Source organism: Oxyura jamaicensis, chromosome 8, assembly GCF_011077185.1.
Source record: "Oxyura jamaicensis isolate SHBP4307 breed ruddy duck chromosome 8, BPBGC_Ojam_1.0, whole genome shotgun sequence".
NCBI lineage: Eukaryota > Metazoa > Chordata > Aves > Anseriformes > Anatidae > Oxyura > Oxyura jamaicensis.
Genome location: NC_048900.1, coordinates 27,389,773 through 27,411,678, shown reverse-complemented (window position 1 = coordinate 27,411,678; position 21,906 = coordinate 27,389,773). Strand labels below are relative to the sequence as shown.

The window sequence follows — 21,906 nt, the reverse complement described above, 5'->3', positions numbered from 1 at the left end:
TCACTTCCCAGCAGGCCTCCTCCCTCCCCAGCCTCCCAGGCAAGAAATCTCCCCCTCGATAACTTCTTCCCCAGTCTCAGAAGAGGAACGCTGCTCCCTAACCTTCTCGACGCTCGTTTGCTCCCAGGCTTTGTCCTCAGCCCTGCCCAGGTCCGTGTACAGGTAAGAATTGAGCCCATGAGCCAAGCTAGCTGTGGTTATAGGAGCCCTGTCTCATGTTTCTACACAACGTGCCAGCCACGTGCCAAAGAGCGTTGATAAAACCGTGGCTGAAAACTGCTGCTCTGATCCCACATTTCACATTCCTCTGGGCTAAATGGCATCGAGGTCAATGGGTGCTTCATGCCGCTGCATTTTCCCAGCATAGAAGACATCAGACTCAAGCCCTCGGGAGCAAATTTGTCTCTGGACGAGCACAGCCTTTACCTGGAAAGGCAGGGTTGGCAAAAAGGCCACAGTTTTATCACCCATTTGCCCATGTCTTCGAAATATGTCATAGTAATTTTTCACTGAAAAATCAAATCTCAGTGCTCGAGACAACACGGTTTGTTGTTTTCCTATACAAAAAGCCTGCAGTTTCATTTTCGAGCAAAAGAGAAGAAGCAGTGAAAAAATTGTCTTTTGGCAAACATGCACACAAAAGAAAATATGGGGCCAGATCTTCAGGTAGCATAAATCAGCTGTGGTGAAGGAGCTACACTGATTTACATCAGCTAAGTGTCAGACTAAATCACTACTGACACGCTGTTGAAAAACAAGCATTTCCAAGAATCAGAGCTGTAGCTGAGCAATTTTTTTTTTCACTACACCACGGTTCCTTTCTACTCCCCCTTTCCATTCAAATGTATATAGAAATGCTCCTTTGTGCTTTGAGGTTTTGTTGCTGGTGTTGCTTTTCCTAATGCCTAATTCCTTCTCAGAGCTGTTTCTTTTTTTTTTTTTTTTTCTTTTTTCCCTTTCCTTCCTTGCAGTGAAAAGCACAGTGAAATTAAGTGCTGCTCGCCTTCTGCCCACCCTGTGTTTTTGCAGCAGTTCATTAAGAGCACCGAGCTGCAGGCTCTGGCCACAGTCTCTGGATGCAGTTCAATACCATGTGTATTCTTGTGCTGCGATTTACACCTTACATTCAAATTTTAAAGAAACATAAATCAAGCAGCCCACGAGCATCTTCTCTGGCTCTGGGTGCCTGGGAGATAAAATGCCCGTGTGCCCATACTCAGGCCATCACTGATCTGAGAGAGGAGCGGCCTTCACGTGTGCCTAAACACCCTCTGCAGAACAATTTCACTTGAGCCTCTCTATTTATTATTTTATTTATTTACGTAGGATTCCTCATTAGTTCGAGTTCGCGTTTTGCAATGGCTCTTCGGTGTCTTTGGGCTTAAGCTTCCTCCCATACAGCTCAGCATATGGCTTTGCTGAAAACGCAGCCCTGTCCAATATGCTAGCCTTAAAAATCTGACAGTGCCAACTTATAAAAGTTTCATGGTACATATGTCAATACCAACTGCATAAAAATGCAAGGATCGCGGGCTTTTAATTTGTTTTCCAAAGGCAAACATAAAAATTTCTGCGAGTGAAGCTTACTTAAGTAAACAGTTTTAGTAAATGTATTTCATGAGCAGCGAGAAATGGACACGCAGCAGCAAAGCCTCCTGTGCTGGTTCTCTGCCACCTCCTGTGTTCTGGCAGCACGGCTGTGACATGGTGGGGGGACACCAGCAGACCCAATGGGGACACCAGTGGACCTGGTGGGGATGCCAGTGGACCTGCTGGAGATACCAGCCAACCTAGTGGGGACACCAGAGGACCCAGTGGGGACACCAGTTGACCTGGTGGGGACACCAGTGGACCCATCCAGCCAGAGCACTGGTGGAGCAGGGTGCAGCCAGGCATGCATGCAGTCAGCCCGAGCAATTTGTCTGGACAGCAGCTGTGTTTTGTACAGCAAATCCAGCTCATCCCCCTACGTGTGTAAATGCAATTCTTTGTCCCCAGCGTAATTCAGTTGCAGAGTTATGCCCACTGTATTTATTGCCCAGCACAGACACCAAAACACCTCGAGCACGTACCGGTGGGGAGCGGTGCTGATTTTAGCACGCTTTGCTCTGCACGCTCGTCCCCATGCAGGGTGCCCCGCCGTGCTGCGGGGCAGGGTTGGTGCACTGCCGGCTGCGCCTCCTGGAGCCCCCCTGGCAGGGAGCCCAGGGTGACCAGCAGCTCCAGCGCCCGCTCGTCCCAGTGCCTGAAAAAGCATATCGAAAACGAGGCTGAACCAAACTATAAAGTAAAATTAAACATATATATATATATATATAAAAGCAAAATATAAAATAAAATAAAATTAAGTAAAATAAAGTTAAAATAAAATAAATAAAATAAAACAGAACAAAACATACTGCAAGCTCTTTCTTTTTCTCCTCCGAAGAGCTGCCATTTGTCTTCCCTTTCCCAAAGGGCTGCCGGTGGCTCTCTCTGCACTAACTTTCCCACCTCCAAGCAAGGCAGAGGGACAAATGTCTCCTAACGTCACTGTCATGGAGCTGTTCTGAAAAGTCTGCCTGTCCCTTTGGAGACAGGTCATTTTGAGGCTTTTTCATTACAGGACAGACTGAGTTGTCAGGAGCGTTCGATACTATAGATCATGGTGGCACTCCTGAATGATGGGAGTGCTTGATGGCTGTCATTTACTGTCGTTTTTTATTTACTCAACTGGCCTTCATTCCTGGCTTGGGCACTTTATTAATCCAGACAGTAAAAATGGATCTGTGTGCTCTTACTTAGTGCTGGATGGAACGCTGGGGTTTCTGTCTGCTGAAACATCGGTCTTTACAAAACCGCTTTTGGTCTTAAATGAGTCTTGAAACTAAAAATCCACTTCCTTTCCATAAACTGATAGCTCCCCTCAGCACTGCTAAAAGTAAGGGTGCTCAGAGCAGCTCGCAGAGGCACGGTAGTGCCTGGACTTCCCTTGTGCCTCATCTCAGGCAGATTCCTTGAATTTGGAGACAACTCAAAGAACCTGAGATTTTTATTTTTTTTTTAAAGAAACCAACTTTTGAATCACTGAACCAGTGCTTTTGAGTTCAGTTTCATAAGCCATCTACCCATCTCCACTCTTACTCCTTAGCTCATCACAGGTTTGAATTTACAATGGTGAGACCCTAAGTAAGAGTGCACAGTTGAAGGCCAGGAGCTCTGCTTTGTGGAACTGGTCTCAGGATGATTTGTTATCTTTTTTTTTTCTTTTTTTCTTTTTTTTTTTTTTCCTGCCAGCTTCAGGTGCTGAGATTGGGAAATTTTCATCATCACGAATCAGGACACAAATGTCTAGAAATAATCCTGGCATTTTTTTGAAACAAAAGAGCATGTTCTGAGGTTAGCTTTTTATTGCCACCCATTTCATTTTTTAGAACAGAAAATAAAGTAATAAAGCATAAATAAAAGCCTGTCACTTGGGGACTGACACTTTTTTTTTTTTTTTTTTTTTTTCCCCAGATAGTTCCCTCTAATTAAAATGTTTCCCTGTTGGGGGGGAAGCCTGGCAATTTGGCAACTTTTTACTGGAACATCATTTTTGGTGGCACATCACTGGAGCATCACTTCCCAAGCACGTAGCCTGACCCTTTCAGCCTCTCTTCCTTCCCTGCCTGCCAGGGTTTCCCTTGCAGCAGTTATCCACATCGGCATGCCCTAAGTGCTCCAGGGAATCACCGTGCCCTAGACATTCCATGGCAGTCAGCAGGGACCGGCTGACAGTCTCATTCACACCAAGGCCTTACCTGGGCGCCTGCTCCGCTCGCAGGCATGGCCCTCGTACCCCGGCTGGCACTGGCAAGCACACGTGTCGCCCACCAGAATGGGCTCGCCATCGTTCTGGCACGGTCCGCAGCGGCAGGCGTTGAACTCCAGCAAGTAATCATCCAGAGCCCGCTTCAGGTGCTGCCGCTTGGTTTCCATGTTGCTCAGGTCGCTCCTGCGGAGAATTTCGTGGATGGGCTGCAGCTGCACAGGACGGAGACAAAAAGTGGAGTCTGGGGATTTCATCTAGGCATAGGCCCGGGTGGTGCCAGGCCACAGTCAGGGAGCAGGGAGGTCGCTGAATGAGCTCGGGGCTGAGAAAAAGAGTTTGTCTTCCTTGACAGCCCCCATGTACATCATACAGATGCATTACCACTGATAGGCCCCAGTAGGAAACCACTGGCCCCAAACTGTTCCCATCTTAGGTGTTTGTGCAGGGTTGGCTTGCTCTGGATTTTCAGTGTGGATCCAGATGATAAATTCCAACACCCCAGTAAGCCCATTTTTTGATTAGTTTCTTAGTGCTACCATAAAGTCTGAGATTTTTCTCATGCTTTTTCCCTTTTTGAAGCAAAACATTTAGGTAGGAGCTTTGGACAGTGGGTATTACTAAAACTTAACACCGACCTGCTACTAGTGTGACAAGATTATGAACGATCCAGTAAAGGCACAGCATGGAAATTTTTACCCGCCTACGTTTTACCCTTTGTTACAGTGAAATAATAATGAGCCACCTACAGCTTTAAAAATATAAACAGCTTGTAATATTTCCAGTAGCAAAATACAATTCTTGTATACCATTCAGCAAAAATAGCCCAATGTGGACAACTGTAATTGTAACCCAGCTTCTGCTTTGAACCTATTATATTGAATCGATTGGATTAGCCAAAGGGCAGCAGGCCCCAACGCTGGCAGCACCGTTCTGCCTTTCAAAATGTGGCTCTTCGGGGTGTTTTAGCATTCAACCGTGTTTAGAAAATGTCTCCCTGAAAAATCTCAGCCCTTCCAGTTTCACCAGTAGTAAGAAATGAAAGTTGAAGCTATAAACTCAAGGCCGATGCAAGGACATTTATACATCCAAGGTGCGCCTGGCTGGGAATCGGTGGACACTGGTCCCAGGGCGGTCCTGGGCATCACCTCATTGCACAAGCACATGGGGAGTGATTCGCGGGGAGGGCCAGCCAGGCTTTGGGAAGGGCTCTTAGACAAATTTGCACAGGGCAGTTTAACAAATGAGCGTGAGCTGCAGATAAGAGCAGCTGAAGTGGACGTGGGTGCTTATCGGCAGCCTGAACTGCTGCTGGTTGCACAGAGGTTGCTGAGCTCCGAAAGCAGCCAACAGAGAGGTCAGCATCTGGTTTACTGGAAAATTGCAATAGGCTTTGCCCAGAATTGATGGGAACTTGTGAAGAAAGGTGAATAACCTGCAGCATGCGTTCAGCTGTAACTGAGATCACTTGTACTTTAACTGGCCTTTCTGCCACCAGGGTACTGCCCAGAAAGATTCCCATTTCTCCTGACAATAATGCAGATCATTCCCAATTCTACCTGCCCATCTCCCTTCTTCCACTGTCTGGCTTTCCTGCTGTGTGCCCACAAGTGGTGATGAGAAGGATGTTCATGGCAGTGTGTCCATGCCATGACCAAGGGCCTTCCCTCACACCACGAAGCCCTGTGGGATGCTTCAGCAACCTTCCCATTCTATGGGACATGCGGTAAAATAGGACGCAGGAGGGGAGCTTTGCTGATTTTGATGGCCACAGACCCTCTTAGCAGAGCATGGAGAGACACAAGACCCACCTAAGAAAGTGGGGTACCCTGATCCAAAAACTCCTGGAAGCACCCAGAGCGAGACCCACCATGGTGCGCAGAGCTTAGACAGAGCCACTGTGGCTCTGAAGCAGGTGCAGTGGAGGGGGGGGCATCTGTGCAAAGCCTTCACCGGGGGGTGGCTGCCTCCTCCACGAGTCCCCTGCTTATACAGGAAGGCAGGAGCATTACAGAGAATAATGGAGATGGCTGCAACTATGGAGAGCTTTTCATTGGCAAGCTGCTTGGGGACACATCAGAAACTTAACTCGGCACTAATCCAGCATTAAGCTCCTTGGCTGTCTCCCTGCTGATGCTGTCGGTGGGAGATGTACTCCCCATTGTGAAATGAATAAGAGGTTACTAGATCAGTGGCCCATTACATTTAATCTTGTTCTGTGATGGGATCACAATAAAAATACGAAATGATCTGCTCGACTACACTTTCATTCGTTATAGCGGCAGAGTTTCTTCAACTGTAGAAAGCCTTACCTCAAAATCAATAATAGCAGGATTGTATTTTAATGACCTTCCCCAGCGACGATACATGTTGCCGTCCCAACTGTTTAAGAGCCCTCCACTGGTAGCAGTATCTCCGCCTTTAATCCGGGGAATAATATCTTCCACAATGGCACTGTGGCTCTGCTCATCTGAAAAGGTGAATTACACCCATATATTTAGTTACAATTTCCACACCTGCTCTGGAAACCGAGGTGAGATCAGTCACGAAAGGGGCTACCAGAGGCACGATGCTGCGCTCCCCACATCGATGGGTGCTCTGCTTCCCCCTCGGCCTTGTACAAGCTGATGGGTGACAAGCTAAGCATCCCACATGCCCTAAACCACTGCGACCCAAAGGTCCTGCACAGCCCCAGCCTTCGTGTCTGGTTATCACTGGCTAAAGTGATTTACAGTCTGGGGCTTCCTAACCTCTTTGAGTACTTTTTATGGCCAGATTTGACTTCTTTAATCATCACCGATGTTGCCCTCTCTGGACCAGTGTTAGAACCATTTGGCCCAGCTGGGGCTCTGCTGCATGTTTGGTCCAGTCTGGTGGCACATGGGACACGTGCAGGAGGGACCAGAGCCACAGGGCATTGCCCAGGGGTGCTCGGAGGAGACTCAAATCCGATGTTAACTTTCTCCCAGGTTCCTCACACTTGGCCTGGGCTTGCTAAAGGGACCAGAGTTCCCCAGTCACCCATTCACCCAGCAATGTGCATTTCTCTCCAGACACTGTAACTCCAGCTCCTTTCAAGAGGAGCCAGTACTGCTGGGGACTTTGCCCTGAAGACATAACGGTCCCACTTTTGGGCCTGAGGATGGCACCGGAGCACCCTTTTCACACTCTTGTGTAACCCAACTTCTGTCCCCAGGCCCAGTGGCCCAATCCCCCCAGCGTACCCTCTTCCAGAAGTTTTTTATTATCACACTGAGAGTATGACACGGATGCTCCCACTCCCATCCCAAACTTGTTGACCGAAACGCCAGCTGAGAGCCCAAAACAGGCCATGACTTCTTCAGAGCGGATTTCTGCAAAACAACAAGGAGACCGGTAAACACACTGTCTCATTCTGAGTGGAAAATGTTCATTTTCCTACTGATATCTTTTACGTCAATGAAGAAAATACTCATCTAATTGCATGGTCTGCAACTTGAAGGATTATTCCATGGCAGAGGATAGGCTTTAGTCTTGTAGTGGCAAAGCCAAACTTTTATTGGGGTATGTCGGGCCTACTGCACAAGTGAATAGGGAAGTATCCTTGACATAAAGTGGTTTTCCCAGAAAATATTAGAACAAACTGAATATCCTAACACAGGGTTTCAAGCATGTATTTCATTGTTCAGCCTATTTATTTAATAATAAAAACATTTTCACAGACTATAACTCATAACTAAAGCTTGGAACAGCAGTTGAAATCAACAGCTCCTAGCTAATTTCCTAATCTGAGGGTCCGCCCCATATATTAGTGGTTTAAGTAGCATCTTCAAGTAGCAACCTGCAAAAGCTGTGTGTGCTGAGAGCTGCAAAGCCTGAGGGCATGCTGCTGTGCTGCTGCCAGCAACACTGCCGCATCCATCACCCGAATTTGTAACTGGAGACCCATGCAGTGACTGCAGAGGGGAGAAGTGAGCTAACAAGGTGGCTTCACCGAGGTAAGCAATGCACGTATTTCACACAGCCTGTTTTTTTTTGTACACACTTCAGCCTCCTGCAAATATAAGGCCATCTTCTGGAATAGTTAAAAAATCCATTGATTTCAATAAATACAGGTATTGTAGGTAATAGGTAACTTTCATGTTGCTCTTTTTGTCAGAGGATCTTAAAGTAATTTACAAAGCAGCCCGGCGATCAATACCACCCCATTGGAAGGGAGGCTCAGAGGTCAGCAGGATTTGTGCATCGTGGCTTAGCAGTTTAATGATCGAGGCTGGACCTGGAGCACCGAGCTGTGCTGCCTCACCCAGTACCGGGGATCAGCGCCTCATCTTGCTCGTATTTAAGACCCCGGTCTTAATTAGTCCCTGTAGCCCCTGCTCTGCAGGAGAGGCCAGCTGGAGCTGTGCAGGCACAGGGCTGCTCGTTGGCTTGGAGAAAGCACTCGGTGTCCCAGGAAAGGGACACCAAGTCCTGGAGCCAAAGTGGTGGGACATGAAGCATGCTCAAGACTTCATGGGGAATTACATCCCATTGCAAAATGGGCCCCTTGAGGAACATTAAACGTGTAGCACTCAATTACTCGTAGTAAACTGTTCAACAGTTGTAAACGCAGTGGGTAAAGTTCATTCACCCAAAGCACCGTGAGTGATTGCTCATCTTGGTGTTGGAGTGCCATAAAATTAAACTTGAGGAACACCCTGATTAATTGATTTGCCATGGTTCCTGTTGAGTAATTATGTTCAGCAAGGGTCTGTCAATACAATTTGCTATTGGTTGCAGCAAGATCAGATCTTGATAAATGAAAAGTGGTTATCACTGTAAAAGGGTGGTCATAGAAAATATTGGCACTTGAGGGGGGAGCCCTGGTAGTTTTTTATAAGATATAATTTGCGATAGTTGAATGTGCTCAAGTGATAAGATTTACTGCTGCATTTTGAATTAATCAGAATATATGAAGACTCTTTCTAATTTACTCTGAGCATAATGTTTCTCCCATAAATGTTCTTGTAATGTGTGAACACATTATACTGTTTTCTGCTAAATAATAGAACCATAACAATCTATTTTAAAAACAAGTAATGAAAAATATTGATGGCAGAGCAGCAAGGGACCTCGTTCTGATATATGTATTTATTTCACTCATGACCACATCCATAGAAGCCCTTGCAGCCTGAAAGCTAGAAACAGGTCTGGCTGCAGAACTGCCATCCTAAACACTGCACAAGTGGGTTGTGGTCTCTTCCTGGGTGTCCAAACACAGAAGGTGACTTCATTTTCAAAATTAAGGTTTCCCATATGCTTAAAGTTCAGCTCATGCCTAAGCCTAGCTGGATGCTCAGTGAGCCCCAGGTATCTTTCATTTAGAGAGGACAGCCTGGGGATTTTATTTCCTGGACATGATTGGTTTAGTCACCAGTCTAGGGAAAAACAAAAAAATAAAAAAGAAGGAGCATTTTTCTTTTCCAAAGCATTTAACACATAGCCTCCTGGGCTAGTTGGGCTCTCAGGATGCCTGGGTGGATCTGAAGCTGGTGCTGTGCAGCTCAGCCCTGCAGAGACTCAGCAGTACCTCTACAGGCATCTGCAGAGCTTCCAGCTCATTTTCTGAAGCTCTTGTTTGCAAGACTTGAGCGCTTATACCCTGTACCTGACCATCCCTTGGGGGATGTGGCTAAGCCTCTTGCAAACACAGCCTTCAAGCATGGTGGTGATTGCAATGGAAAGACATTTTTTGACTTGACAAATGTGGACTTTCTAGCAGAGTCTGAGTTAGATGAAAATTACACAAATGTACTGCATTAGAATGAAAATTACATATCCACTGGGGCATGTTTTTGTCTTTTGCTGAATTTCAGCATCCTTCTTTCCTAAAAGAGGGCATCTTGTAGCAGTAAATCTCCTCAGATACACAACAAGCACAAGATAAAGTAAAATAATAGCTTCCCTCCACATGCTCTTGATTCATTCTTCCTCTGAAATTGGCAGTCTGCTTCCTGAAGACTTGCTTGCCAAGATGTTATTCTTGTTCTATATCACTCACTCTTCAAAGTGAATAAATGATTTGAGGAGGCATCATGTTTCCAAATATTAGTAGTTCAGGGACTTAATGAAAAGTCTCTCAGTTGGTAGTTGCTCACAGGAAAAGAATGGCATGGTTAACACTCACAGTGGAGTGTTTGTATTGTTATCCTAGTGCTGATAGTACAAAACCATTTCAGACTGGAAGGTCCATGGCAGAATTTGGGGCAGACTCATGGAAATCAATGGAATTATAGCAATTTGCACCACCTGTGGCAATTTGCACCTGCTGTCCAAGGTCACAATTTTCTTTTGCATAAATGTTCAGCCTGAAGTTAGCAGGGGAGAGTTACCCTCAGAAGATCAGGGTGATGATGTTTAGGCAAAGTGGGATCTATTGCACTGTCAACACCTTTGCAAAAGTCGGCAATCTGGTTTGTGTAACGAAGTACCGTATTACTGTTGTTCTGCATCTTATGTTTTTGATTAGGAAAAATGCTATGCTTTTGCTCTCCAGTAATGGCTATTCTTGTAGTCCAGATATCTGGAGTGGATATTTCATATAACTGAGATTTAGAGGTATGGCTCTCCAGCCTCATACACTCTAATTTGTTGAGAACTGGAGCTAACAGAGCTCTGTTAGTCTTCAGATATGACACTAACCAGAGTAAATTGGCAGTGGTATTGCCAAGTGCAAAGCGTTATTTCCATTTACAGAAAATTGAAACTCTCACTACCAGGATGCTAAAACACCAGTGGGCTATTATTCTTTACTCTGGCTGAGTTTGCAGTCTTTGAGCATTCCTAAGGATGGCCAGAACAAAGATTATAAGCAATAAGAGAAGTTTAGACAAGTCTAGTAAACAACACTGAAAAAAGGGAGGAAAAGGTATTCAGATGCATTCCTAAATTACAAAAATATTACCCAGATTCTTCTGAAATTAGCTCAGGAAGTAGTTTGTGACACTTGAGCTTCTCCCTGGCTATACGGTGAGTTGTGCATTCATCTCATAAAGAGCACATGGATACCTGTACCCCATGCCAACTGTGCATTTTTGGTGCCTATCATATAATAGGACACACCAGCCAGCTTGGCAAGGAGAGGCTGATGAGTATCCACCCTCCCAGGGTCCAGGGAAACGATGGGTGTGGGGAGCAACCAGATGAATTATTCAGGTGGGCTGGACCCACTCCATCGTCTCCAGGTGGGAAATGCCTGGTTTAGAGCAGAAAGTTGTGAGCGGAGAATTTTGTGCATTATTCTAACCTTTTCGTCTCATTTCCTCTTTGTTAACAACCAGGATGTGCTCAAAGACACCTCCCATAGTGCCGGATGTCATGAAATGGGTGCCGTAGGTGTCGATGAATTTGGCGTACATGCCATAGTTGTATGTGTCTGGAAGCTCTTGCAGGGAGAGGAGCATGTCTTCATCCAAAACGATGTTGTTCCTTCTCATCTTGAAACGGGCCGTCTGCACCTTGGTCACAGCTCTAATGAATCCAACATCCTGTGGGCAAAGACTGCCAATCAATATTCACTGAAGAAAAAAAAAAAAAGTAATTTCTAGTCTGGTTTGCAGAGGAAAGCCGGAATCTGTAACTGTCACTGTATGTTAAGGGCTTGAAAAGCAAGCTAACTTTAAAATAAATCAGTGGCAATTTATTTTTCAATGTCTCTTTCTTGTGTGTGAGGTGGCAGGCAGAGTCATGGTGTGGGTGCTTTGGGTTTTTTATTGATGTGCAAATTTCTGCTATTTCTGGTTTTTGTTTCCATGCTGCTCATGCCTTTTTTTTTTTTTTTTTTTTTTTTTTGACAGCCTTGACCAGTGATGTGGGACAAGGCAGGAGGGGGATTCCCTGGCTGGGAAGGTGCTGACCCAGGAGGAGTTCTTTGTTCTACCACCAGATCCATGGCTTCTCCTCTAGACTGGCCATTGCCCCAAGCAAGGTACCAGTACAACAGGACCAGCCCCTTAAATGATTTCTGCAGTAATTGATCACTGCTCAGCTGCAAACATCGTGTGAGTCTAGACAAGTGCACAATAAATACTCTAATGGTGCCAATTTCAAACAGCTTTTAAGGGCATTTCAACTCGGAACACCATCAAAGTAATTATTCTGTATTGTTTGCTGTCAGCAGCCAAGAAAGAAGAGAAGGCAAGGAATAGTATATGTGGGAAATACCAGTGTTCATGTTATTAGATGGGAAAAAGCACCACAGCTACTCCATGATGTAAACTCATGAGAAATAAACCTCTTTAATGGAAGCTCTTTTTTATATCATGGTTTTTTAACCTTTCTTCAAAAGTAACATATTTCCCTATCATAAGGCAGCTTGTATTAATTGGAACAAGATATATTTGCTACTGGAAATCATTCCCTGAGGACAACTGTTTTGATCAACATCTTGATATTTCCTCCTCCCTCATCGTCACTTTAAACATTTTTTATTTATGTGCTTAACATAGCCATGAAACAGGATGGGGTGAGATGACATGTGTTGTGGTACTTCGTAATTCAATTTTATTCCCACTCCCTGTTTGCTAAAATGTAATAAGAACAACAAACAGGATTACTAACGATCATACATTTGCAATTACACGAACAAATTAAGGTACAATTGCTATGTGTTAAAAAATGCAATTAAGAGAATAAACAGACGTAAGTTACAGCCAGACCATGCAATGCACAGATGACATGATTGGAGTGTACGCGTCACTGATTTTTTTTTTTTTTTTTTTTCTACCTTTGCATTGTATTCTGTGAAATTCTTCAGGGATCCTTTGCCACGTGATAAAGAAAAGCCGAGGTTTAGCATTACAGGTACTGATTTGGGTCCAATCCCGAAGGTAAAACCACCTCCTCTGCTTTTACTACTTCCAAGGGCATTAAGCAGATCTTTTGAATCTTCATAAAACTCAAAAGAGAATCCAGAATCAGCATGAGCCTAAAGTGAAAGGAGCACACATTAATTTTTCAGGTGTTTTCCTTCCTTTTTAATCAATATTTCTTTAAGGAGCAGATCATACCTCCATTGAAGCCAGTGATGCTCCTGATGGCACCAACACTGATTTCAGTGAACACAGAATAAAGAATTCAGTCGTGAGCCATTTTATTTGGAAATATGTGAGGCATGCAGATAAAGCCATGCATTTTGTGACATCTGTCTCCAGACAGGGGAAAGGTTTGTGTTTAGCCCCAGACAGCAATGCCATTACAGGCAGATCTGGTAACAGTGTCTAGTGAGCTACCTTGACACTTTCCATTACAAAGCCCTCCTTCCAGTTCCCTGCAACTCTGCCAAATCCTGACTATTAGGAGTGAATTTTTTCCACTCCTGCCTGCTTCTGGATGAATTTACTAAGAAAAAAAAGTCAACAGTGGTGATCCAGCCACTTACAAGGGCAACATCAGAAAATAAACATTGTTCTGCCTGTTTTAGATAAGTGACCTTTCCCTTGACAGCTCTGCTTTGCCAGCACGTGGAATTTAGCAGCCTTGCCGAGGCTGAGCTGTGCCATTTGCCATCTCTATAAAAAGCCAGATAAATTTCCAACACTGAAAAATGACATCTCACATGGTCATGAGTGTCTTCCTAGACCCAGGCAGGTACAAACTCCAAAGTCAGCCTAGGTGTGAGACATTGTTGAGCATCCCTCCCTATGTGTCCATGGTACAGGTGTGCTTCCACCAGCAGCAGCAGGTAAAAGGGGGAAGAAAACATTGCTGGTGTGGTGGGTCTGTCTGGGTTCAACTGGGGACTTAAGGGGTTTCTGCCTGTGGGGAGCACGTGAGAATCTACTACATTGGTCTTTTGGCTGTAATATTGCCCTGGAATAATAGTTATTTCATTCATCCATTGCAAAAAGCATGACAGATGCTTAATAGCGAGGCCACAGCTCCTACTTAGGACCCGGGACACCCAGCTTAATTCCCCCCTCTGCTAGGTTGTTTCCAACATCCAAAGTCAGATGCCACCCCAATGCACACAGGCATTGTGATACATGTTGTGATGGCTTTTGGGATCTTTGTCTCACTCGGAATTCAGATTTATGTCCCTTGTAGCCACGCCACAGACTTAAATGCTTCCAAAGATTGAACTGGTAGCATTGTTCCTATTTTACACATGGCCAATTTCATCCCTGGAGAGGCAAGTGGCTCGCGCAAGCTCTACAGCTCATTAAGAGCAGAATTTAGTAAAAAAACATTTATCTTGGCTCTGACTAGGCCAGAATAAGCAGTGGGGATGCCTGGGTGATAAAGCACGTTAGTGCCTTGATGTGCCATAAAACTGCATGTATATCACCGATTGCCTGTTGTCTTGGGGACAGCCGGAGGAAGGTGCCTTGAAAGACAACACGTAGCAAATTCTCCCCCGACAAAATGTGCACAATACCTTTATAACAAGTCAAGCCCTTAGCTGGGAAAACATTGCCGAATTTGACCACCCAAGGTACTCACTAGGAACTGGTACACGTGGAAGTTGTAAGGCTTGCGGAAATACTTCTCGTCGTCCATGTAGTAGAGGCGTTCGCAGGCAGCGTCGTACTTCAGCTCCCGCCACTCCCCGTTGTAGACGTACTCGCAATGCCCCCCACCAAAATTAGGATCGTACACGTACTGCTTCTCCTCCTGTGTTAGGATGTTGTATCTTTGAAAAAAATAACATTCAGAAAGTTATCCTGTTTTTGTTGTTGTTGTTTTTCCCCAACAGGCACTGTCCCCGTTTCTGTTCTGACACTACGGCACTGCATGTAACCTGTACTCAGGTCTCTGGCTTGGAACTGGGAGAGCAACTGTAACCTGACGTTTGGGTCTGCTCTCTCTCTGCTGTCTCCTTCCCAAAACTAACAGAAGGCATTGGTTCAGACTCAGATCCTAGAGATGGAAGAAGTCAGTTAAATTGTCCGGTCCATCCCCGCGAGTCCAGTTGTGAAAAACCGACAGCGCTGGGATTCCTTCAGTACCAGCAAGGCTTTCGCAGCCTGGTGCATCTCCCTGCCACAAAGGGTTTCCTGGCAGTCTCTGTAATTGTATCCTATCTTAATTTCATCTCCTTCCTTTTAATAGCGGTCTCATTTCTCAGTGGAGTTAACACCCTCCCTAGACTTGAAGCCTCCTGTTTTGCCAAGTCACTTGCTTATTATTTCCTCACGCCTTTCTCCTCCTGCTTTCCAGCCATCACAGCTGCTGCCCTCCCAAATCCCGCCTGTTACTTAATATTCCCTGTAATTCGATGGCTCAAAATGAAAGCATTATTCAAACTCGACAGCAGCATTGCTCCTCACAACAGGGAATCATCTTTAAGACCAGGATAGTAAATGCTATTGCTTTTGTGTGTTCTGCGGAGAAAACAAATCAGAGAGCAGTATTAAATGCGGTGCTGACTGCAAATTAATAGATGTCTTGAAAAACTTTTGATGGACTTTCCCAGGCCCTGGGCCAGAGATGCATTTATCTCATTGACTCAGGAGAGTGTTGGATAGGAGAATTATCCGATGACTGGTTTCATTGTCATACTGTAGCTCATGCTCTCCAAATGAAACTAAGCACTTTTTTTTTAAGACACAGGATTTAAAACAAAAATTTCACAACAGGAAATTTGCCTTTAAATTCATGCCAGAGGCTTCTTTTCTATATTGCATGATCAAAACTGGAATCTGAATAGCCTAAAACCTTTTCATGCATAGAAATACTTCAGCTTATTTCCATTTGGTGCTCAGGCTCTCTGCCCTCAATCTATGCTCCAAAGTCCTAAATCCTGGAGTCAAAAATTCTCAATAAAAATGGAAGCCAGCAGAATGCTGCACCTCCCACACCTACTGTTCCCTTTAATATTTGCTCCCATCAGCTATGGAAAGGACGCAGAGAACTGAGATATATTGTCACATGAGCGTAAAGAGTACACTCACAACTACCGAGTGTCTGAGAGAGGCCAAGGTCAGGCAGTAAAACTGAGAAGAATTTGAAACAAAAGCTGGGCCGAGCCCTCCAGCATCTGTCATAGCTACCCATGGCTGTGTGGGACAGTCACACTCCTTTGGGTTTTGCACAGCATGGTATTAATTCATGGAGCACCGCTCTTACCAAGGAGGAGCAATATGAAAACCTTACTCCTGCTTTGATTGCTAGAGTAGCAGCTGTTGATTAATTACTCACCCCTGTGCTGCTTTTTCAGACCCTGGGATTGGGTACAGGTCTTCACAGGGGCTTTCAATATCTTCATCCTCGCAGTTACTCTCATCAGACCCATCTCTGCAGTCTGTCTCGCCGTTGCACACGAGATGTCGTTTAATACAGCGACCTAGAGTGCACAGGGACAGGAGATCCCTTGGCCACCTTCAGGAAAACTTCTTTGGCAGCCTGATTTTGCTGCTCTGCACACGTATTTCAGTGCCACAGGAAGCCGTGCTGTGCGTTGGACACTGCTGCTCCATCAGGAGCTTATTGCAATAATCGTAGCGCAAGAACAGATGTTTGCAGGAATCACAACCTGGAAGGACTTCATTTATTTATTTAATTATTTATTTCTGGGGGTGAGGAGAAAGCCCTGACACGGCAGTCATGGAGGGAAGTGGTGGAGCGGCGATGACATGCTCCAGCTGAGGAGCTGCCCCCAGAGCTGCTGTGCATTGCTAAATTTCATTAGGATTTTCATTACATGCTCAAGGTGGGAGCTCAAGGCACTCATGCAAAAGCAAAGATCTGCCAAGGTGAGCCAAACATCCTGAGAACAGCCGTACCATATCCCAGTCCTCAGAGCTGGGAATGGCTAAAAATAAATAATTCACCCCAACAGATTACTGGTTGGGTTCAGGACTGAGCTGTGTTTTTCTCAGGGAGAGGAAGCGTGTGCTGGGGGAGCTCCGGTGCCCACGGAGGGGGATGTGAGCACACAGCACGGCTGTTGGAGCAGAATATTTCTAGAATCTTTATTCCACTGAAAAATTAACCTTTTCCATGTCACACATGCCTCCTTTTCTCTCCAAATTGAAGTGTAACATGGAGGGATTTCTGTAAAAGTGGAAAAAAACCAAAGATGGGGAAATCTCATATTTTTCCTTGCGTTATTTCACCATCCTGCTGGACAGCCTGAATGCATTTTGGCAAAACCCTGCCCACAGAAGATGTCATTCCATCCCACCAATGTCTGACCCATTTCCCCTCAGTCTGTCCACCCTAACCTGGAGTTTGAGCCCCGTTCACTCACCGGTCTCCTCGCACCGAAAGTCCTTCCCGCAGCTGGGGGCTCTGGTGCAGGTCTCCCCGGCACGGCAAGCTTGCTCATCCCAGAGGTTCCCCGTGCAGCGCTGCCCCGCGAACCCCGCGGGCTGCACCAGCGTCCGGTACCGGTGCTGGGTCATACAAGAGAAAAACACCTAATTCGTGTCCCCCTGGCATTACCTCCATGGGCCGTAACACAATTATATCTATAGCTTTTACCCAAATTGTTATTTCTCTGTGCAGTCCTCATACACATAGCCTTGTGCGTATGTGGAGGAGAATCAGCAGAGGCGTGGGAGCTCAGGAGAACTGCCCAAAGTTCAAACAAGTGAATTTTGGGGGTGACTGGAATGACTGTTTTTAAAATCGCTTCCTTATTTATACCTTGGATGTAATACAGAATTTTTCCAATTGCATATTTTATACTGGAATGTAATGGGTTCAGATGGACATAGATACTAATTGCAACACTGATCCCGAAACATTTCTGATGGATTATTAATGAGGACTGCTGCTCTTTAAACCAGAAAAAAAAAATATAAAGAGGGGGAGAACAGCCAAATCATTTGCTGATTATAAGCACAGGAACAAAAATACAGGGATATAAACTAAGTAGAAAGCAAAATTATGTCAGGTATTTGAAAATAAATTATTGAATTATGAAGACATGTGAAATTATATCAAAAACTGAGAACAGGAGCTGATGAATGAAGGTTGCTTTTAATTTCTTTTCATTAGAATATTTGCATTAAGAGTCAGGGGATACTTAATTAAATCTGATTTTGAGAAGGAAAGTCTTGGCCAAGTATTCTGGCCTGATTCTTCCACCTTTTGCCTTGATTTTGTGTTTTGCAGCTCCGCTGCCTTAAACAAATTTATTTCCTGTTTACACCAGGGAAAGTAAGAGCCTCTCTACAAGAGGAGCACCTCCATCATGTTTGGATGAGTTTACAGGATGCTTCAGAATGATGAATATGTATAATATATATAATTAATGTGTGTACATCCTCGTTGCAGACACATCTGAAGATAAATGAGTACATAACGGTTGAGCCTTACTCTTTTTCCTTGGCAAGGAAAGCAATCAGTCCACGCTGACCACTGGCTCAGCTGACAGTTGACAGGAGCTGGGGAATTAACATCTCTGCTGCTTCTTCTAAGGAGAAGGAGAGAGAGTGGTCTAAGGGCTTTGAAGCTGTGCTTTAAGAAGGGTTGGAGGCCACCAGGGAGAAAATGATCTCTGTGTTGTCTTCCACTGGGAACTTATTTGTAAGAAATGGAAACTGGGTCAGATCCTTTGCAGGGGTGGCCGTCCTACCCCAGCTGCCCTGTCCAAGAAGTCCACCCTCAAAATGTGGTCTGGGGCAGCAGGTGTAGGACCTTAGCATTTTGTCTCTGTTTTCCTGCTCTCCTGGGAGATTCTAGCCCTTTCCAATAGGTGGATTGCAATAAAATTGTGTACACCACACAAGAGAGGCCTAACACACTGAGACAGAAGGAATGTCCAGAAAATTCACATTTTAAGGAAAAACTTCTTTGGGGATTTCTTCTCAGGAGCAACTCGCAACCCCCAGGATTAGTGATGTTTTACACCTGGTTTGAAATCAATCAATTTTACTTTTTTTACACCGTTCTGAACTTGTCAGTATTTTTCCAGACAGGGTTTGATGCCCATGCATGTGGTAGTGGGAATGGCTGCGCCAATGGTGCTGAGCAGCAAGCCACAAAGCTGTGCTGGCCATGACAATTCATTGGCTGACTATTTCTAAAAGGAAATACCTAGATTTTGTGAAGGTGGGAATGTTAAAGAAAGAGTACAAAAAAACAGAAAATGGCAAGAGTTGTGTATCACAATGGTGTCTGCACATATATTGAATATTGCTGTACAATAGCAAGCAAATACTTGTCTTTCCACCCAGCCTTGTCATTATGATATCTTGTGTTTCTGTCCCCACTCCTACAACCTTTATTTTTACACGTTTGTCTTGAGGAGCAGTGTCTGGCATAAGGAAACAACTCTCCAGTTGCCACAGCCTTCAAAGCATTTTAAGGGGTTATTCCAAGCCAAAACATTATTATCATTATTTTGGTGATTAACTAATGAGCAGTCTGTTTTACTTTCAAGACTGCAGCCCAAAGAGAAATCCCGATAATTAGCGGAGGTGGGGAGCACACTGGGCATTCATCAGCAAGCCCACCAGACGAGAGGCACAGCGGCCCTCGCAGGGAGCCCGTGGGCACACATCACCCGCCGGGAGAACAGCAGATCCTGCAGCACGGTGCTGGAGGAGGCACCCGTACCGATCCCTCCCGGCTCTGACAGGAGGTTTTGTGGGCCGTGTCCTTCAGCACTTCACCAAGCACTTAATTGGCTCACCTTTGACTGGATTTCACGTTTACCTCTTCATTATTCTGCCTTGTTTGATAAGTTCATCAAACATCAAAAATCTCGTCTTTGTTCATTTTCAAGAGGGATTATCAGAATAAGCCTTCATAATTAAGTGTATCACTACCATGATTTTTTTTCCCTTCTGCCTTCTCCTTGTCTTCACGTTCCAATTATCAGTGATACCTTTTCTTGATCCTTCTAAATCACATTTGCTTTTACAACAAGCCTGAAATTAATAACTGTAGGAAAAACAAACAAAAAACAACTCTTCTCCTATCATGGCACTGTAGCTTTAGAAAAAAATAACTTGTATATCCCCTTTCCTTCAAAGCTTAAATGACACTTGTATAGGTTAATAATATTGTTTAGAGAAAAAAAAAATAGAGGTGCATGATTCTGGCTTGGATTGAAAATTGGGTTGTGTACATACACTTGTTAATTGTCAAATGCAAAATAATTATTATGAGAGTGAATATGAAAAATATTTATTTGTAAGTCTTCCTGTATAAGGAATTCACTCCAAGTGTCCTAAAATAATATGGTGATTTTTAGTAAAGACGTTTAAGCAGTCTTAATAGTCATCTGTGAAAGAAAACCCATTGTGCAAACAGTTCATATAAGAAGGAATTATGATTCCTCGCTTGGGCTTGGATAACGGCCAACATTTTTTTTTTTTTTTTTTTCTGGAAGCTGTTTACAGAGAGCATAGTGTGCACATGCCTCAAGTCAAGACGAAATTGATGGGCTGACTGACTGGCCCGCAGTTTCAGTACGTAGAGCTGGGTGGAAGCAGACTTACCTCTGGGAAGGCGCCGCCGCCGGCTCCCCGTGTGCCGCAGCCGTGCCCTGACGTGCTGTTAGAGACAGCGAGCATACAGCGAGCATCAAAGGAGAAACCTGACGCAGGCTCCACCGCATTGTTTTTCCATATGTAAACGTTTGCTATTAATTATCTGCAAGCAAAAGCTTGAGGCTTTGGTAGGCTGTGGGGACAGTGCTGCTGGGAGAAGCGCAGAGCCCCCCCAGCGCAGGACGCTGCGGTAAATCATTGACGACGGCACCCATCAGATCACGAAGAATCAGGACATGTCCCAGAGGCCTTTGCCCTTTTGGAAACAAATTCCCAATTTTCTGGCAAGGGAATATATTAGACTGTTTCCACATGGAAGTCAGTCAGGTGCTGTCAAGGCAGTCATGTTTCTTACCCACCCTGTACCTTCCAGTTCGTCTGGAGGAGGAAACTCATTTTATTTCCCACAGCACCTGTAATTTCTGTCACTTCCCAGCTCAGCCAATTGAAGATTCTTACAAAATTCTGTTATGAGGGGCATGTACCATCCAGATACATCATGGAAAGGTCAGTTCAGCTTTTACCCTTTGCCATTCCCATAAGGCAGCGTCCCATGTCCAAAGCCACCAGGAATTATCACCTGGCTCAGAAGGGCTTTGGGACGGTCTTCCACAGTCACTGCAACATGAGGATCTAAACCCTCATTTTTTAAACTGATTCGGGGGGAGGAAGATGCCCCCTCAGTCTGAAATTGTGTCCTATCCCAGCTGCTGTGTGAACCTATCCGTGGGTGGTGGCTTTAACGCTTTTAGCAGGCTGGGATCTCAATGCAGGAGTAGTGGATGTGCAAGTGCACAGGTATAAGAAAACAATGCCATACAAAGCAAAACACCATGGGTTATTTGTTACTGAGAGAATAGCCACAATATGAGGATATTTAGTTTTCATGTGTTGAAAAAAAAAAAGAAAAGAAAAAAAAAAAAACATTGGAAAACCACTTGCACATAGGGTTGCACATAGCCTTCAAAATCCCCCCTGAGGGCTTCTGGGCAGGAAATAAAGTGCATAAGGACTCTGTAACATTATTAGTAGTTAGTTAAAATAGAAAAAAAAAAAAAAAAAAAAAAAAAAAAGATTATCTATGGAGACTTTTGTATTTGAACAAGCCTCCATGTCTCTCTGCTTTTCTTCTGCGTAAGAGGGCTGAGATACTTCATGCATAAATGAAGCGTTCCCAGCAGACGACTGGAAACTTGAACCTCAATAAATTTGAGAGAAAGTGTAATTATAGTAGGAAAATCTGGTCTTGGGCTATTACAGCTATTAAGTGGACAGTGAATTGTTCTCTGCCCACAAAAGACTGGGACAGAAGTGTCACTCTGTGTATTTCCCAAATTAATGTGAAGCTCATTTCAATAGCTGGTATTGTAAATTATCAAAATAAAAGGACCTCTTACCATGTTATTTTAATGTAATTAAAGTTTAGAATGACCCTAGAGCTTGTCTGCACTAAACAAGAAGAAATGTATCACATGGGTAAACTCTGTAGTGAGATGAAATGAAAACTGCCTTTTTGTGACCTTCAGGAGTGTGTTAATGCAGTCCCTTACCTACTAATGTACTTCAGACGGGTTCAGAAAGTCCTCCTTTCTTCGCCTACACAAGAAGTCAACTAAGGTTTTAATTTATTATTATTATTTCTAATATTAAACC

The 21,906-nt window shown here is 44.6% G+C and overlaps 1 protein-coding gene across 7 annotated transcripts; it reads right to left on the bottom strand.

Moving 5' to 3' along the window:
- Positions 1-1,518: 1,518 nt before the first annotated feature.
- On the bottom strand, positions 1,519-20,447 carry C8A (complement C8 alpha chain). Of its 7 annotated transcripts, none has more exons than XR_004752957.1 (13): positions 20,203-20,446; positions 18,074-18,170; positions 17,001-17,145; positions 15,950-16,094; positions 14,252-14,441; positions 12,537-12,737; positions 11,058-11,298; positions 7,015-7,143; positions 6,103-6,260; positions 3,783-4,005; positions 2,071-2,245; positions 1,812-1,848; positions 1,519-1,769 (listed from the first exon to the last, which is right to left on the bottom strand). XR_004752957.1 is itself a non-coding variant. In XM_035333572.1 (12 exons), exons 1-11 carry the CDS (start codon positions 20,319-20,321, stop codon positions 2,094-2,096), a joined length of 1,800 nt encoding a protein of 599 aa, XP_035189463.1. In that variant the 5' UTR covers positions 20,322-20,446; the 3' UTR covers positions 1,519-1,769; positions 2,073-2,093. The 7 variants fall into 7 exon arrangements, 3 of the variants coding, with proteins under 3 accessions (XP_035189463.1, XP_035189461.1, XP_035189460.1); XR_004752956.1 differs by having other exon boundaries at positions 1,519-1,748; XR_004752958.1 differs by having other exon boundaries at positions 1,519-1,748; positions 1,812-2,245; positions 18,074-18,167; positions 20,203-20,447.
- Positions 20,448-21,906: the final 1,459 nt, after the last annotated feature.

Coding starts and splice junctions, on each gene's coding strand:
- C8A (XM_035333572.1), bottom strand. CDS start 20,321: ATGCGGTGGAGCCTGCGTCAGGTTTCTCCTTTGATGCTCGCTGTATGC. Junction 14,442..15,949: donor TCTGAAAAAGCAGCACAGGG/GTGAGTAATTAA, acceptor TTTTTTTCAAAG/ATACAACATCCTAACACAGG. Junction 6,261..7,014: donor TAAAAAACTTCTGGAAGAGG/GTACGCTGGGGG, acceptor TCACCTTTTCAG/ATGAGCAGAGCCACAGTGCC.